This window comes from Colletotrichum gloeosporioides (assembly GCF_011800055.1).
Source record: "Colletotrichum gloeosporioides strain Lc1 chromosome Unknown consensus_7, whole genome shotgun sequence".
In the NCBI taxonomy this organism is placed as follows: Eukaryota; Fungi; Ascomycota; class Sordariomycetes; order Glomerellales; family Glomerellaceae; genus Colletotrichum; species Colletotrichum gloeosporioides.
The window spans coordinates 756,279-774,107 of record NW_025544652.1 but is presented as its reverse complement, the minus strand read 5'-3'; the positions used below and the strand labels follow the sequence as shown (position 1 = coordinate 774,107).

At 54.9% G+C, this 17,829-nt stretch overlaps 4 protein-coding genes across 4 annotated transcripts; 2 read left to right on the top strand and 2 right to left on the bottom strand.

Annotated features, from left to right (window-relative positions):
* Positions 1-624: 624 nt before the first annotated feature.
* GCG54_00001626 (Vacuolar protein sorting-associated protein 54) lies at positions 625-4,161 on the bottom strand (the record flags this gene model as incomplete). Its single annotated transcript, XM_045401740.1, has 4 exons — positions 625-892; positions 943-3,832; positions 3,885-4,015; positions 4,070-4,161. The coding sequence occupies 4 exons, from the start codon at positions 4,159-4,161 to the stop codon at positions 625-627; spliced, it is 3,381 nt and encodes a 1,126-aa protein (XP_045270469.1).
* A 361-nt stretch (positions 4,162-4,522) lies between these two features.
* GCG54_00001625 (DNA replication licensing factor mcm5) lies at positions 4,523-7,055 on the top strand (the record flags this gene model as incomplete). The annotated part of the gene is made up of 5 exons (XM_045401739.1): positions 4,523-4,528; positions 4,649-4,857; positions 4,918-5,044; positions 5,098-6,506; positions 6,563-7,055. The coding sequence occupies 5 exons, from the start codon at positions 4,523-4,525 to the stop codon at positions 7,053-7,055; spliced, it is 2,244 nt and encodes a 747-aa protein (XP_045270468.1).
* A 2,307-nt stretch (positions 7,056-9,362) lies between these two features.
* On the top strand, positions 9,363-10,596 carry GCG54_00001624 (Mediator of RNA polymerase II transcription subunit 19; the record flags this gene model as incomplete). The annotated part of the gene is made up of 2 exons (XM_045401738.1): positions 9,363-9,684; positions 9,815-10,596. The coding sequence occupies 2 exons, from the start codon at positions 9,363-9,365 to the stop codon at positions 10,594-10,596; spliced, it is 1,104 nt and encodes a 367-aa protein (XP_045270467.1).
* Positions 10,597-11,418: 822 nt separating this feature from the next.
* GCG54_00001623 (uncharacterized protein) lies at positions 11,419-14,122 on the bottom strand (the record flags this gene model as incomplete). The annotated part of the gene is made up of 2 exons (XM_045401737.1): positions 11,419-13,491; positions 13,544-14,122. 2 exons carry the CDS (start codon positions 14,120-14,122, stop codon positions 11,419-11,421), a joined length of 2,652 nt encoding a protein of 883 aa, XP_045270466.1.
* Positions 14,123-17,829: the final 3,707 nt, after the last annotated feature.

Genomic DNA, 17,829 nt, shown 5'->3' with positions numbered 1-17,829 from the left:
GTGCGCTTTTTGGTAAGGCCACGGGCAACGTCAGCAGCCAACGACGACGACAGCCACTTGATCTGCTATCGTCATCCTCTCGCCTTCTCCCTTGGCGGGGAAAGAACACGAAGGGTATCTCCTGCTTGATTACCCGTGTCGTATGCTGCGGGGAGCTGAAAAAACACCAAAAGGGAAAGACAAGCCGATCGCTCCTCCATCAGCTGCCCGATTGACGATTACTACCAAAGGACCCGGCAGGCTGGATCCGACGAGGGAGTGGCAGGTCTGAAACGACGCAGGATGCGGGCTTCCCTTGACTGACGGGCAAACGTATGCGACTACCCGTGGGGAAACGCCCAGCCGCAGTCGTCGTGACTTCTTCTCATTGAGCACATGTCCCTCTCCCCGTGTGGTGGCACATCGGAAAGAGTTGCAAGGAAGGGGGTAACGCAGCTAAAGGCGGGCCGCGTATGGTACGTTGTAGATCTCCCCAGTGGAATGTGTGGTACAGCATTACCTGTAGCAAAAGAAGTACATCTTTTCTTCCTTGTGAAATTGACGCCGTTACATGCTAGTCCGCTCTTTTCACACGATTGAAATCCTGCCCCCCCTTCCCCCTGCCTCATCATCCTACAGCTAAAATCACGACGATGGTTTTGGCTCCTCCTCTGCCCCTGAAGGCGATTCCGTCTTTCCGTCCTCTGCGCTTTGCCGGCTGCCCGGCTCAGCTGTTGATGTGGTGGTTGACACCGTTGTTTCCGATCCGCCGTCTGCCTGTTTCTCCGAGGGAGGCGACGGGGCCGTCTTGATTTCTTTGGAGTTGATGATGCCCTTCAGGTAGTCACCAGCATCGCGGAAGCCGTCGAGCTTGCCGAGCTTTGCGATAAAGAAGTCCACGTCTCGGAGCATGCTGCGCGTGTGTTAGTAAGTGGAGAGATTCGTTTAGCGACAAAAGCGTACCTATTACGACCTGTGTCCGTCTTAGGGTCTGATGCTTGCAAGACCCTTCCGAACTGGTCTTTGTAGCTTGCAAAGACGGGTCCCATGATCATCTGCACCGAGTTCTCGGGCAGGTGCTTGTTCAACACTCTGTGCAGGGTCGTGGTCTCCTTGGCCAGCGTCTCCATGTAGGGGTGTGTCGACTGGCTGGTGTCGTTGTCCCAGTCGACGGCCTTCATGGCCTTGGAGTGCGCCGCCGCGCGACCGCTCATAATCTCCACGAGCTTGTCGTAGATGCTGTTCTGGTGCTCTTGGAACAGGCGGCGAACCTTGTCGAACTCACCCATCAAGCTGGATACGCCTGCACCCGAGCCAGCATGCCTCCGGACAAATTCCCGGATGTGGGGAATCAGCGTGACGATGAAAGATAGAGCTTGCGATGCTAATGCCAAGTGTTTGGTTGTGATGTTCTTCAATCCCGCAGATCGAGTAGCACCCGCGCCAAGAATTAGTTGAGTACAGCGAGAGTTGAAGAGCTGTAAGTAAGTAATGAGAGAGGTTGCAATGTCCGTGGCCATGGACGGGATGCTTCCAATTAGGTGCAGGAAGTGCGAAATACCCTCGAGACAGAGAATCGCAGCATTCGGTAGCAAGAACGCCTCCCCTTCGATCTCTGCCGTTCGCGCCTTTTCTTTGCTCGTACCGTTTGTTTCGAGTGCTGTATCAACTCCATTCGACGCTTCTTCGTCAGGCTGATCTTCCCATATCTTGGTACCTTCGGTCCATGCCGCAGCATCCTTAGTGCTGCTCTCGAGGATTTGGTCAAGTAGTGTTTTGGATTTTTCATCAAAGTCCTTCGCACTCCATTGATCCGATTCCATGCCCTGGGCAAGCTTCTGCTTCTCAGATTCTCCGTGTTGCTGTACGAATTCTTTGATGTGACTATTGACAAGGGTCTTCAAGGATGTGCCGCTTCGCCCCGAAATCGCCTCGCACTCATTGGAAAAGTAAAGGTTTAGCGTGAAGTATCGCAGGAACCAACCCAGTGTTAGGTGCGTGCTTTGCTCTGACCGGACCTTCAGAACTTTCAAGACCTTGTCCTGCGCCATGTCGACTGCTTGCCCAACCAAATTGGGTACGTCCATGGCTTTGTGTATTTCCTCTTGCACTTCGAAGCTGCCGGGAGCAACGTCCATTCTGGGGAACTCTCGGTCAAATGGCGTTGGGCTTGCAAGAGGTGATCGGATCGGTGGGGATTTGAGCCCTGCCGCAGTGGCCTCCTCAGTCAGACAGCTTGCGATGTCGAGCAGTACCTTGACTTGAGTTGTCAAGCGACGAAGGATTTCTGTGACGCCAATGTACATAGTTTTGAGCAACTCCTCGGCATCTTTTGGATCCAGTGCTCGGAGATTCCTTGCCAATATGGACGATTTCTCCTGGTTCGTTCGTTGCCTACCGCCGCTCATGGTAGATGCGGACATCATGGATTCGTTGTCATCATCATTGGAGCTTGGCATGGGCCTGCGGATGATATTCCGTACCTCGCGCAGGACAGCTTCTCTATAAGCGCTAATAGCAGTCGCAATGTGCTGGGCTCGGTGAAGGCCAAGAATATTTGGCATAACCGCCTTGCGCAGCTCTTGCGTTGAGCCAAGGTAGGCAGGGAATGAGGCGGCTTCTCGCAGAGCGCCGCCCCTGGCCCGCACTGACGAGCTGCTCCATCGCAGGAGAACGTCCCGGTAACTGACAGATTCGACGTGGTGGCGCAGGTCAGCAAGCAGCAAGCTCTGGAACTTGGATTCGTAAGCTCGTCCAATGCGGAACCGCAATTGATGCAAGTCCTCATTAACGCTTTGTAGAGCCGTTGCGCCCCTTAGATCTCTCAGCCGTGACGCAGGCAATATCGGCGCCTCGGCTTCTGGAGATTCATCGTGCTCGCCCGCAATGAGAAGCTCCAAAGTATCAATGTTGCTCAGAGCTTTGTCGATTTCACCGGCATCTACTAACGCCTCGCATGCAGCAACTCCTTCTACGACATGTCGTAGCTGCAGTACGGCATCGTTTAGGGCTTGAACGTTTTCTCGCCGGCGGCGCTTCTGGACTATGTTGAGGCCCTTCGTAGCTATTTCCTCGTCGAGGGCTTCAAGCTCCTTTCGAAGTGTCTTGATCCTGTCCACGGACTCTGCCGCCTCCGAGTGAAGTTCGCGCAACGAGCCTAGAGCAGTAAAGAAGGTGGTCGACGCCGTTGATATGCTGTTGATCAGATGAACTTCGATGGTGTCCATGTACCAGGACAATTTCTCTTGAAGAATCGCATTTGTTGCCAGCGCTTTCCTGGGTGCCATAACACTTCCATTGCTCCCAGCGTCGTTGTTTCCTGGTGCTGGAGGAACAACTTCGGAACGTTCGCTCACGACATCAAACGTCCTGGGATTCTCAAGATGAAAGTCGTCGTCAAAGTAGACATTGGGAATCGTTGACAATGGAGGCGGTCCTTGACCACCTTTCCGACTGAGCCCCGAGCTGCTTCGGCGTAACGGACCAGGGCCTTCGAGAGAAGTTATCGATGTGATGGAGGCGATGGAAGACTTTCGCCTAGCTGGTTGGCGACCGGCTGGCTTCAAGTGACTCTCGTCCAGCTCTCCATAATCGTCGTGTTTACTCGATCTTCGGCCTGCCGATCCCGGACGTTCATCTTCTTGTTCTTTGACGCGGCGAAGCTGTTCGTAGAGTGCGCCAACTTGCGACAGGTATGGCTTGAATTCAGACGGGTCGACATGAGGTATGTTCGTAAGAGTTACAGGAGGGATGTCGCGAGAAGTGGGAGGTTTATGGGCACTCGAAGCGGGCGCAGAGGTGTGAGGTTGTAGGCCGGTTCGAACGATGGGTGGTTGCAGGAGTGTCGAGATGGCTGGTTCGCTGTCAGCACAAGACAAAGCACTTCAATTGTAACAATTCTGTACCATTTTGCCCAGATTCCAACACCGCATTCGCCCAGCTGCTGGACGACGTATCGAGAGAGCCACCTATGGAATGTATCGAGCTCGCCGTCGAGCCGCGTCGGCCGGTATGGTGCGGGTAGCCATGTCCTGGTCTGGTTGCTGTTAGCGCAAACGTGGCCGGCAATGTAGCAAGGAAGGTAGCTTACTTATGAAATGGGAATTCGGTTCGCGAAGCCGGAGGAGAGGATGGTTGCGATATTGTGTCCATCGACTTACGGGCAGCCGAAGAGGAATACATGATGCAAGGTAATGGCCCCAGGTGTGACGTGGGCTGGTGGGAGCTGCTTCTGGACCTCGACGGTTCGCTGAGTCGCAGGAGAGCCGATAACCGTATTAGCTGACAGCCACGTAGCCAGACTACCGGGGTATCATCGCTGGCAAGATCGCATCGGCTTCAAAATTTCGGGAAAACTGGCTCGCAACAGAAACACAGGTCAAGCGCGACAAGGAAAGAACGAAAGATGTAGTTGGTCTTTGCGCAGCTCGAAGCTTAGCCACGTTCGCAGTTCATCGCCAAGGGGCTTGCGTCCCAGATGGGAGCCGTGATGCTCGCAGATCTCACGTGCAGATAAGATAAGCCGTCCCAATTCCCCAGCCGCATGCGGGTACGTACTCGTCAAGTTCGCGCTAGCGAAGTAACCACTTTACGCGAAAGCGCGTCGAAAGAAAGGGGCGCGTTCAGTTCCCCTGCGCAACCTGCCCCTCCTTAGCATCCACATTTTCAGTCCAAATCTGTGATCCTCAACACCGCTCCTCTACCAACTGCTGCCCGCCAACCTTGGATCGCAATCGTAACGATGGACAGCCGATCGATCTACTCAACTCACGTCTTCGAGCCGAGTGATGGCCGAAGTGAGGACAACCGTACACAGATTCAGACCCAGCTGGAGAACTTCATTCTGCAATTCAGACATGACAACGACTACACCTACAGGTTGGTTGCGACACCTCCAACACTTGCCCAGTCGCACAATTGCTGACCTCTACTCAACAGAAACCAATTGAAGGAAAACGCCCTTCTGAAGAAGTACTACTGCGATGTCGACATTAACGACCTGATCAACTACAGCGAGGAGTTGGCGCATAGGCTTGTGACGGAACCGGCTGAGATTATCCCACTGGTAAGAATCAATATTGACATGCCCTCCAAGCTCGTCTGACCTTTTGCGACCAGTTCGAAGCCGCTCTCAAGAAATGCACGCACCGAGTCGTCTTCCCCCAACAAGCCAAGGTCGACCTTCCCGAACACCAGCTGCTCCTCCACTCCAACGCCGAAGATGTCTCGATTCGCAACCTGGACTCGATGACGATATCGCGACTCGTTAGGGTGCCAGGTATCGTGATTGGTGCTTCTGTCATGTCATCAAAGGCGACAGAAATCGCGATCCAATGCCGCAACTGCGCCCATGCGTCAACAATCCCTGTGCTGGGTGGCTTCACAGGTGTCACACTCCCCAGACAGTGCGGCAGGTCGAGAATTCCCAACGACCCTACCCCCAAATGTCCCCTCGACCCGTACTTTGTGCTTCACGAGAAGTCGCGATTTGTCGACCAACAGATTATCAAACTCCAGGAGGCCCCTGACCAGGTCCCTGTTGGTGAACTTCCTAGACACGTTCTCATCTCCGCAGACCGCTACTTGACCAACCGTGTGGTCCCCGGCTCAAGGTGTACAGTGATGGGAATCTTCTCCATCTATCAAAACAAAGCCACCAAGAACTCGGCTACTGGCGGTGCTGTCGCCATTCGCACTCCTTATCTGAGAGCCGTAGGCATCCAGACAGATATCGACCAGACGGCAAGAGGCCAGGCCCTCTTTTCTGATGAGGAAGAGCAAGAATTCTTGGAGATGAGCAGAAGGCCCGATCTTTACAACATCATGGCCGACTGCATAGCACCATCTATTTACGGAAACCGCGACATCAAGAAGGCCATTCTTTGTCTGTTGCTTGGTGGGTCCAAGAAGATCTTGCCAGACGGTATGAAGCTTCGTGGAGACATCAACGTCCTACTTCTTGGTGATCCTGGTACGGCAAAGTCGCAACTGCTCAAGTTTGTGGAGAAGTGCGCACCGATTTCCATCTACACTTCCGGCAAGGGTTCTTCAGCTGCCGGTCTGACAGCATCCGTCCAGCGCGACGCATCTACCCGCGAATTCTATCTCGAGGGAGGTGCTATGGTTCTTGCTGATGGTGGTGTGGTTTGTATCGATGAGTTTGACAAGATGCGTGACGAGGATCGAGTGGCTATTCACGAAGCCATGGAACAACAAACAATCTCTATTGCGAAGGCCGGTATCACTACTATTCTCAACGCCAGAACATCAGTGTTGGCGGCAGCCAACCCCATCTTCGGTCGTTACGACGACATGAAGACTCCTGGCGAGAACATTGACTTCCAAACCACGATTTTGTCTCGTTTCGACATGATCTTCATTGTCAAGGATGAGCACACGCGCGAGAAGGACGAGAGGATAGCGAAGCACGTTATGGGCATACATATGGGTGGTCGCGGTGCGGAAGAGCAAGTTGAGTCGGAGATCCCAGTGGACAAGATGAAGAGATACGTCAGCTACTGCAAATCGTAAGTTATCCAGCAAAGACAGCCAATCAAAGATGGCATGCTAACGATATGGTTAGGAGAATGGCTCCTCGCCTCAGCCCAGAGGCCGCTGAAAAGCTGTCGTCCCACTTCGTCTCCATCAGAAGGCAGGTCCACGCCGCGGAAATGGAGGCAAACACGAGATCTTCCATCCCGATTACTGTTCGTCAACTTGAGGCAATTGTCCGTATAACCGAGTCTTTGGCCAAGTTGACGCTGTCTCCTATTGCTACCGAGGAGCATGTGGACGAGGCCATCAGACTATTCCTCTGCTCCACCATGGACGCCGTCAACCAGGGAAGCAACCAAGGAAGCAAGGAGCTCAACGATGAGGTCAACAGACTGGAGGCTGAGCTCAAGCGACGGCTGGCAGTTGGCTGGAGCACCAACTTGTCTACATTGAAGCGTGAGATGGTTGAGCAAAAGGGCTACACTGAGCAAGCACTCAATAGGACACTGATGATCATGCAAAGGAGGGATACGATTGCTTTCCGACAAGGAGGCGCGCAAGTCTACAGAAATTCGTTGTAATGATTGCGGGAGGACTTTTGTTTGTTGGATGGTGTTGATGGACATGGCAAGATGCCTCATGAAAGGAATGATAATCGAACCCAAGCCTTTGTATGTGTGTATGTTCTTTTCAAGAATAAATTCAAAAGTTTGATAAAGATAGAAAAGCTATTGTTGCAACATCTAAGCAGAGCATTCTGCTTTGTTGATCAAGTATGGTTGTGTCTGTCCAGGCCAATTTATCGCTTGATATACAAACCATCCAAGTCTCAAAAGCCTTCCAGCCCAAGAATGAGAATAGCTACGGTGTAGATGGATCTGGCCAATATGAGACACGCAGTATATTTATGGTCTACTTGGACCGCCACGAATTGCTGGAAACAACCGGTTTGTTAGAGGTCCAGATCTGGAGTTCGGAGTGGATCTGACTAGACGAGACAGATTAGCTGCATGATCCAGAAGATTCCGCATATTTCGATGACCACAGTCCAGAGCAATTCAGACACGCCAGTTCTCCGCAGGCTCAACCTGGTCAACGCACATAGGCCGAAATGAGACGACACGACGCACTCGCGGCTGAGCAATTGGTTTACCAGATGTAAGATTGTCATCCTGTCTCTGCACAGCCAGTTCCCCATCCCGTCTCCCAAGAAGCGTACCTTATTATTCAGCAAGCTCCTGCTGGGGAGATGAATCTGCGATTTGAGGCTCGAAATGGCATTGCGTCACGAATGGAGGCAACCCCGTCATCGCACGAGGGCTGGGCAAAAAGATTTTGGCATACAGCTCCAATGGGCGGAGCATGTCTCTTGCGTCAGGTGATCATCGCATCATGGAAGCCGCACGAGGGGCCCTCACAACAATTGTTTTAAGCAAGACTAATGTCAATCTCGACACATCCTTTGGAATCGTCAGCAGCGTGGAAGCGATGTGAAATCGAGGCAGGCTGGCGATGATTTGAATAGGTGGTCTGGAATTGTTGAAGAAGGAAAAGAGAGAAACAAGGCCTGCCGCTCGCGGCCGCGAAGTTAAAAAAAAATTCAGGCTGGCCCGTACTGCGGGTGGGGCCCATGTCTGTCACGTGCGTCACAGTGTCGAGGTGAGGGTGCAGGTGAGCGTGGTCGTCGTACGGATGTATGGGACGTGGTCGTGTCGCTGCCGGCTGCCTGATCCAGCCACACCTGTCCCTGGGGGGGTCCCTCTTCCTCCCAACCATCAGCCAGGGCCGGTGATCGGGTGTCGGGTGTCGGAGCGGGCACGGTTAGCCATGGTTTCCTAGACGATTCGCTGCTGGGGACGTGCCTTCCTGTGTCGCGAGACATGTTACGGCGGAATGAAGCACCTAATCCAGATCCATTTAGAGTGCCTCCAGCGCGTAGGCGGCCCCTCAGGACTCTAGACTCTCCAGCTGCGCGGGCTTTGGGCCGCTTGCTGCTCCGGTCGGTCCCAAGAACGGCAGGCAGGAGGCAGGCAGGTTCCTGCTCTTTCCCTCGCCAGTCCCCTTCGACTTCCACCTCTCTCCAATCCCGCGGCAAAGTCTAGGCCCACTCCCCCCCTTCGCTCTCCCTCCGACAGCACACAACTGGAGGTAACCTCACACAGCGCACACCCCCTTGCTAAACTTACCTCGTCCACTCGCTCCCGCCCGCCCTTCTTCCACCGCACCTCACCTTACCTCAGCCAGTGCCAGTGCCAGTGCCAGCCAGCGCAGCCCACGGCCCAGCCCAGGCGGCCACCCCCGTTAAGCGAGCAAATTGCCTCGCTCATGTGTCCGCCCCCTTCACTCTACCCAGCGCCGTTCAGACTTCATCTCCTTCAACTCCACCACGACCTACCGCCAAAACACCGCGAATCTACGACCGATCTTCGACAGCCGCCCATCGCCGTCGGATTTTTTTGTCGCTTTCACTACGCCAGTTGGATTTTGGCACAGGCAAAAATTTTTATCACCCAGGAAAGTCGGCCGCGATCCACGGTTAATTGGACTGCGGTGCATGACGCTGCATCGGGGGATCGAGAGCCGTCGGCGGTTTGGCGCGACTCGCCACAGCAACCCCCTCATCCTCTGATCGAGCCCAGGACGACCACAGCCATCGAGCGCATCGTGAATCCCGCTCGAAACCCTTCTTTACGACCTTTTCCGAATAGCAGCCGAGTTTTTCTTTCGCTCCTTCCCACCCGGAACACCTCCCGATAGCGGCTACCATCCCTCGTATTCCGACTTTTTCCATTTCTCCTCACCTGACAACGACGACGTCCACCACCACCACAACGGCAACGGCGACGGCACGACTCGATCGAGAACCCATCGCACCTGGCAACGTCACCATGTCGTTCCACCCTCGAACTCCTCAGAGTCCTTCTCAATTTTCTCCTGGCACCTCCGATCCCGCGTCGAGCATAAACAGCTCGGCCCCGTCATCGACCACGACACTGCCAACACCAGCCCACAGCGTCAACGGAAGCGCATCGCAGCCATCCGACATGTCTCAGGACATCATCATGGGCGATGACTCGCCTCACAAGCGCAAGCGCCCGCTCGAAGATCTTGGCGATCGAGAGCAGAAGAAAGTCCACATCGAGGATAGCAAAACTGGTATCGAGGCACTCCACCTGGATGTCGGAGAGAAATACCTACTTTGCCAAACTCGTAAGGCTCCCTTCGCAGGCTCCTGTCACTTTTGCAGGCTGTCTTGTCAAATCCCCTTCCTAATGACGTATCGGGTGTTTTGATACTGTCATATGTGCCGAACAAATTTGGTTAACACTGAGCTAAATAGCGCACCACGAGAGACTGCCGCGAATCACCGAAGATCTTTTTGAAATGTTCAACCTGACCGGCATCGCCGCAGAAGTAGCTCGCGAAAAGCCCAACGGTGAGAAGAATGCTCTACGGAAGACCTACAAGGGTCAGATCAAGAAATTGGGAATCCTCGGACGCTTCGACTCCGTCGCTCAGGAATGGGATGCTCCTAGAGAAGACGGCGACAAGAAGAGAGAAGCGTATCACGGCTTTAGGGAATTGTTGGAAATCCCGGATGCAGAGTTCTGGAACTCTCGGCAAGATCCGATCACCAACGGCCTATCTGGCACCGTGAAATCGCTGCTGGGCAGAGCGACGACCATGGCCAAGGGTCCCATTCCGGTCAAGGGCTGGGACAGTTCAGTGCTGGGAGATCTCGCCACAGGCAGCGTAGAGGCCCTGAGGCAAGGTCTCGCAGGCAAGGCAACGGCGCCCGGAACGCCCTCCGCGACCACGCCGAACCCGTTCGCGCGCAAGCAGCAGCAGACAGCTCCAGGTGCAGTACGGCCGCAACGGACTAAAAAGCGAGGCTATGGCGACAACAGCTTTGAGGGTTACGGAGAGGGCTTCCCCGATGACGGCTACTCTACGGGAGATGGCGACGATAGGGGAGGCCAGAAGCGTCGTAAGAAGGTGGGTGATGCCTCATCCGCGCCGCCTATATCTGTGTCTGACTCGTCACAGGATAGCGGTAACGGGCAGGCGTTCCCGAACACGATGCGTCCGCAAGGCTACGGTTCGAGCGCCGTGGGCGCATAGCAGCCGCCCCCCGCAAAGAACGAGGTTACGGCTCGACGCTCCGCAGCCCTTTCGTAGGGGAGGCGGTAGGCAGCATTTTCTTTCCCTGCCCTTCACTCGTTAGGGTGTTGGGTTTTGCTCAGAATGTCTCACGGGAACACCGGTGATACGGATAACGACCGTTTGGATCGGAGGATCTATGAGCAACGACCATCGTGGGGTGAAAGGAAGGCACACTTTTGCGGTTCAGTTTACTGCCGCTCACAGATCAAGGGCGGGTATTCTGCACACTTTTGATGAATTTTCCACTTCCAGCAGGGCGTTCGGGGGACAGTCGATTTCTTCTATTTCTGAGACTACTCAAGTCGTTTTTTTATTCCACGCATTCAGTCAAAAGGTTGACAACGAAACATGACCGACTGAAGAGGGATGGATTCGGGGAAGGAAGGGGAAGGGGATAAAAAAATACCACACACATTGGTCATGGAGCATCATTTCAAAGGTTGCAACGAAGGGGAGGAACGGGACGGGGCTTTCGACCACCACGACCTCCACATCATACCGGACACACAAAAAAAAGCCAGGCTGGGTCGTTGTAGCACTACTATCACACACACAAATAAACATCAAGTAATTCAATAGACGGCACCAGACGCCGACATATCAGTCAAAAGCGGACTGTCCCCGGCGTAGAGTGTATTGATATTTCAAAAGGGGTTCTCTCATCGTTGACATATCCTACGTCCGCCTTTGCAATGTTCTGTTGTGATTACTGCAGTAGAGACTTGACACCCCAGACGAGCTGCAGGCTAACACCGTCCGCAACCATGTCATGTCTACCTCCTAGGACATCTCCAAGATGGCCCTCGCCGTCATGTCTTCCTGCACCCACCCCAAGATGCGCTCGCCCATGTCCCCGATGAGCCTGTCGTAGTGCAGGCCCGGGACGAAGAGACCGCAGTGGGCGCCGACCTCGTCCATGCCCTCCATGTAGACGGGCACCCAGGTCTCGTCGCGACGGCCGTTGGTCTTGCTGGGCAGCATGCAGAACTTGCGCTGCTTCTTGGGTTGTTGCGGGGTTGCTCCGGCTGGCGCTGGTCCGCGGGAGGAGGTCCCTGATTCCCTAGACTGTGTCGGGGCGAGCGATGCTGATGATGATGCCGGGGCTGTCTGGGCCGTGCTTGAAGACGAGGGCATCCGAGGGGGCAGAGCCGGCGGGGGTGCTCTCGGTTGCGGCGGAGGTGCTAACGGTGTCTGTGGTCCGTCTGGTGATATCGGCCTCGGGTCGACCTGCGTAAGGGACCCGGTGGGCGACTCCGGCTCCGACTCCGAGTCAGACATCATGACCGCCTTCTGCTGGTGTTGTTGTTCCGCGGCTTCATGCTTCACCACCGGTTGCTGTCTCCTCGCGGCGTCGGTCTCTCTCTGCGTCGCCTCCACCTGTCTCTGCGCGGCCTCCAGCTCCCGCTGTGCCGCCTCCGCCCGTCGCTGTGCCGCCTCCACGGCCCTCAGCGCGTCCTCACGGGACTTGGCCTGGCCGAGCTCCTCCTGCTGCCGCCTCTTCTGCTCCTCCTTCTCGACCCGCTGGGCCTCTTTCTGGGCTTCCTTTTCCGCCTTCTTGCGGCGCTTCTCGACGAGCTTCTGGCGCTCCTTGATGGCCTTCTCGCGGCTCTTGACTGCTTGGTCATAGGCCTTCTGCGCGCGCTTGCCCTCCTTTTCGGCTTGCTTGCGGGCGTCCTTATCCGTGTACTTGTCGAGGTCTGGTGGTGTTGGCTGTGGAGGGAGGTCGGGGATGGGAGGAAGGTCAAAGTCTGCTGGCGTCTCAGGCTGGGCAGATTCCGCCGGTGTCGCTTCGCCGGATTTCGGTCCGTTCTCCTCCACCTTTGAAGGTTCCTCGGCTTCCTCTGCACCCGCCCCCTCCTTTTCCTTGCCCTTCGGTTCCTGCCCCCCAGGAACCTCCTTTTCTTTACCTTTCGGTTCGGGTTTCTGTTCCGCGGTGCTATTATTCGGCTGGTTCTCAGACTGTTTCTCAGACTGTTTCTGCTGTTCCTCGTGAAGTGTTGATAGTTTCCTGTCTACTGCTTCAATAGAGCTGATAATCTCAAAGTGCTCGCCATCAGAGCTATCGACAGAAATCCTGGGTGTCGATGACCCGTGTGGTGAGAGCTGGGAATTGACGTCAAGGGTGCTCATCTGTCCCGCAATGTCATGATCCGGAGATCTCGGCGAGTCTGGCGTCTTTGGCGACTTGGGCTTCTTGGGTCTACCCGAGCTAAGGGTATAGTAGTTTATGAACCGCACCCTGGCTGACGGCGGCAGCTGGTTTGCGTTCGCGCCCTGGCCGTTGTTCTGTTTGAGATGTTGCAGCGGATCGTTATCCTCCAAAGCGCGGAGCCTGTTGTATCGCTGGTTTAAGCCCTTGTAGTCTGCAAGACAACCACCGTACTCGAGATGGGACATGAGATGGTTCTTGATGGGATCCCACACGCCCTCGGCTCTGTGCTTCTTGGCGAAGTGGCCTATCCGCCTCATGAAAGGACGGTCTTTGAACTTGGCGTCGTTCCAGAAGGGCGGGTTGAACCACGGGTCGGAGCTTTGCGGCGGACCACTAGAAGAAGCGATAGACGGCGCGTTGCTTCCTTGGGGTGAAAGCTGCGCGTCGAGGGAAGGGGTTGACTCAAGGCTCGGCATGGAAGGATTGGGACTATTCATGGCTGAACCACCTGGACTGAGGTAGGCAGTGGACGCGTCTAGCTGGTTATCGATCTCTTCCGCCGGCGGTGAGGCTGGTCTGAACAAGCTGGCAATGCCAGCAACAACGATGCCTGGATGAAGTCCAAGGAAAGGCGAATCGAGTGAGATGGTGCCGAGTATACGGTGTTTGAAAGGCTGGCGCCTGTACGGATGCCGATTTGGCTGCGGACCTCGTGAGCAAACGTGAAAACGCCGTGCGTATTTCATGACTTACCATGAGAGCGACCTCGCCGGCAAGGATGCCGCCCATGGAGTGGCCAACAAGGATGACATCAGTTTTGTCCGACTCATGCGGCTCGAGCCATTGGCTGAAGTTATCACGAGCAACATCGATGGCCTTGTAAGTTTTGTACCGGGGATAGATCTTTGAGTGAATGACATGACTCTCGACGAGAGTGTCCTTTAGGAAATTGTGAACGTGGGCCGGGAAGGACCTGAAAGACGACTCGTTGCCGTAAAAGCCATGAATGTAGATGATGAGCAAGGTCCGGCGGGCATCGCCGTCACGGTCCTCGAGGGATGGGGCAAGGGACTGGGCCGATGACGATCTAGGATCGGCCAGGCGGCGTTTCGAATCGAGGAAGCCGCCGCCGAAGGATGGGGTATGAGATGTCTTCTCCGGTGTGGCGCCTGAGGCTCTGTGGCTTGATGTCGGGACAGGTGGGTGAAGGGATGGCGAGGCGGGCCCGTCAAAGGAGCCGGCGAAGGAGCCGGAGCCCGGGGCGGAGATGGAGTAGGGCGGTGGTGGTGCCGATGAAGACGAGGGTCCGTCGTCGTAATGATATTGGTCCATGACGTCAGGCTTCGTGTCACTCAAGCGATGGATGAAATGAGAGACGGGTAAGTCTGTCAGGAGGGATGGTTGAGAAGGCGAAGGGCGAAGCGCCCGCGGGGGATGGGTTTGGTAGATCGGGGTGTGATGAGGGGAAATCTAGGGTCGTGAAGAATGAGCAATTAAGGCAAGTTGGGGTCCAGATACGTTGGCCACTAGGACAGATATCAACCTGTATACCTGGGTAGGTCGAGTAGGCAAGAAGGGCCAGGCGGTTGTTTAAAGCTTCAGGTACGAGCGACAATCAGTTGTTCTTGACACTGAGCCGTTCTTTCCTTGGCTTGGCTGGTCCAGAACCTAGCGTGCGTGACATGGGGATTTTGCCGTGTTGGGTTGGGTACGTAGTCGGCAACAAGGCGCCGTGGTGGTGCGCAGCTCCAGATCAGGTCACTGCCGTACTCCCAGTTTACTAAGTACCTGCGTATCTACCTGCCTTGCCTACACGCACAATAACTACCTTAGCTACCTAAGGTACCTACCTGCATTTCTCGTTTCCTGATAGGATATACGCGGAAAAGCAATGGCGAAACGCGGGTTTACGTTACTGCTTGAGTTGCTAAGCAGCTAAGGCAGCTCTGCCTGCTTGCTGCGTGCTGCGCCCGGTTTTTCCAGCAGGACAGGGCACTTGAGGTTGCTCCCCACTGAGCTCACTGCCCGCCCAGGGCCAGTGCGGCGCCTCAATGGACCTACGGAGACCTATAACTACCTACGCTGAAGGATGATTCGCCAGTTTCTTCAACGGAAATGCCGTAGAGCTTCACTGATTGGTGGGGACGAGGCAGGTGAGAGCAGATGGTTGACTGGGGTTATGGGCCGACCAGACGGGAATGACGACATGCTCGGGCGCGAAACACCTGGAGCGGCAGACGGCCCGGTCGATTTGCCTTTCAATGCCATGAACGAGACGCGTTGAAGCTGTCCTCTGCGCCATGGCACTGTCGATGGTCATCAAGTGCATTGAACTCACCCCGAAGTATCGGCTCGCGGTGATGGTGTTCAGCGACATATGGCAGATGGCGCTGACAGTGTGAGTGGCATCGCAGCAGGCATAGAGCCTGTCTCTGCCGTGAAGAAATGGCAGGGCTTGCCTGGTCTGACCTTTTAGCCCAATCACGACCGTCGGGCTGTGTCGTTGATAATTTCTCTACAGACGAGTTGAGTTTGTACAGCATTCATCGACTTACGAGTAATAAGCCACGAACCTCAGCCTCGACATGGTGATGAGTAAGTGCGGTGACATGTGGCTGGGTGCATTGTTCTCAACCTGGCAGAGTTCTTCTCTATACTCCGTATAGCCTGGACGATTGTGTAGTTTACAATGTTTTTGACTCTGGCCTTCGCTTGGTTCCAGCACGACAAGAATCGGGGTAAAAGGGCACAGCCATGCCAAACGAGATTGCAGTATGAGAGCTTGCCCGTGGCAGTGCCCGAGAACCCACGCGTTTCGAGTCATTAAAATAAAGCCCAGAGGGTTTGAATCCTTCTGTTTGAATGGCGGGTGGATGGTGCGACGTTGCTCGAACTTAAACGGTGCCTTTTCTCGCCTCTGTCTTGTTGAAACAAAACAATGAACGATAGTAAGCTTGTAATATAGCCTCATCTCATTGGTGATATCGCCAACTCTTGGCCGTAACTTCGATTCAACATGCCGACCCTCTAAAAATCAGGTTCGCAACAGACCCAGTCTGATTATGTTCCATCAAACGCACCGCGGTCATCTTGCTCGATTCGGAGGGGGCCAGAGGGAAATTGCGAGATTAGATTAGATTCGTGGAGGGGGAAACATCCTCGTCGCCCACTTCAACAGGGACCTGTCTTGCCCTGGGTGTGTCCGTCGATCTTTTTTCCTCTCAAGGTGCGACATCATTGTGCCAAGGAAAGAAACCAACTCGGCGCCGCGACTCCAGTCTCTCTCATCTTCAGGCGAGTCGACGGGACGGGACAGGAAGGACGGACGGACGCCCGGGACGCGGCATCAGCATCGTGTAAGTGAGCTCCCGACAACGACTGTTTGCGCGACGTCCAATACGAGCCCTTATCGCGGCCAACAGTCGTCTAGAACCCGTCACTTTGGGCGTGGTGCGGTACTCCTTGGCTTAGACTGTTCTCGTGCATGCTTGGGCCGTTTGATATGTCAGGGCCGCAAGGCGTGGGGGGAACACGGCAGCTGCACAGCATTCTTAGGCACAAGTCTGCCGGGCCTTTGTTCAAATCAAATCGAACTTTCCAAGCTTTCTTCCGTCACAAACTCCACACAGCGCCGTGTCCCATGTCGAAGCCCCAAGCTGTTCGGGGTTTAGGAGGAACATTACGTACATCTGTGGAGCGGCATCGACGGCTACCCCAGCACGCGCTCAAAAACCGCGCGAGGTTGAGAATGAGTTGGAAATGTACGGATACAATTGAAGAAAAAACCACCAACTCCGGACTTTGAGGTTCTATCCTGAGACGTTGGTGTATCTGAACAGACCATAATTTGTGTACTATGGCTCCAACGGGGAAGAAGCCGAGCGGATCGTGGATCCGTGACCCATTGTCAAAGAGGCAGTGAAGAGGTTCCAAGTGGATGCTGAAGGACGGCATCGCCAGACAGCTCCCCAGTTCCGTCATTTGGACGAGGGAAGGGGTTTGAAAAGGGGCCCCCCCAGTGTTTGTTTCAACGGGAGCGAAAATTCATCCCATGCATCCCAGAGCCGCCAAGCTTCACCTTTCTCTATCCAGCAGTGCCGTTGGTTCTGCGAACGGGCTCGTTGCGCGATCCGTCACTAGCAGCGAATCGGGACGGCATGTGGGCGTGTCATCCCAATGTGTTTCTTTGGTGATGGGAAGTGACGCATCCTTCGTCAAGGTGACCGTTGGGCATCTCGGTGTGCGGCAAAGATTCGCACCCCGAGGATGCTGAGGTCGCATGCACAACAGCCAATACTCATTTCGTGAAAGTGCGGGTATGTGCTCCAGCAGCGGTTTCTCAGCACGACGTTTTTGCAGCCCCGGTGCAGCCCCCTCGTCTTAAAAGCGTTCAATATTATGCGTTTCGGCGAGCCGTTCTCCGAGTGAGAGGGGAGAAGAAGCAAACAAGGGACTCGGACTATGGATGGCATGGCAAGGCGCCCCATGAGACTCCTCCCAAAAAGAACGTCAATGGGCCAGGGTCAGATGCAGGTACAGCGCACCGTACGCGGGCGACGAACCACGACAGAAGCGCACATCTGCATCAGGAATGCGCTGTATTGTCCTGCTGGCTGGGTTTGCGTGTGCGGCGTCGGTGGAAAAAAGGCTTGTCGTGGGCCTAGCGGCGGAGAAGAATACGAGGCGCAAGTAAGCCTTTGTGGGCTTATGGCCTGCGGGACGAGACAATATGGACTGGGTGACGCAACGTCCTTGGTTGACAGGATCTCGGTGGTCCAGTTGTCAGTTCGAGTACAATCAATTGTCTGGCCGAGGGAGAGGGCGATTGCGATCCATGGCCCTGGGCCGGGTCTCGTTTGGGTGGTGGGTGGTGTGGTGAGGGTGAGGATGAGTGGGATGACGAAACGGGTGAGATTCGTGGCACCATTTTTAGCTTTCATGGTTGAGCTTTCTTCTTTCTGTGCCGCTAAAACATTTCGAAAGAATGGCAGGGACAAACCAAACGTGATTTTCGGATGTCTCACGGAGCGCCCCCCCCC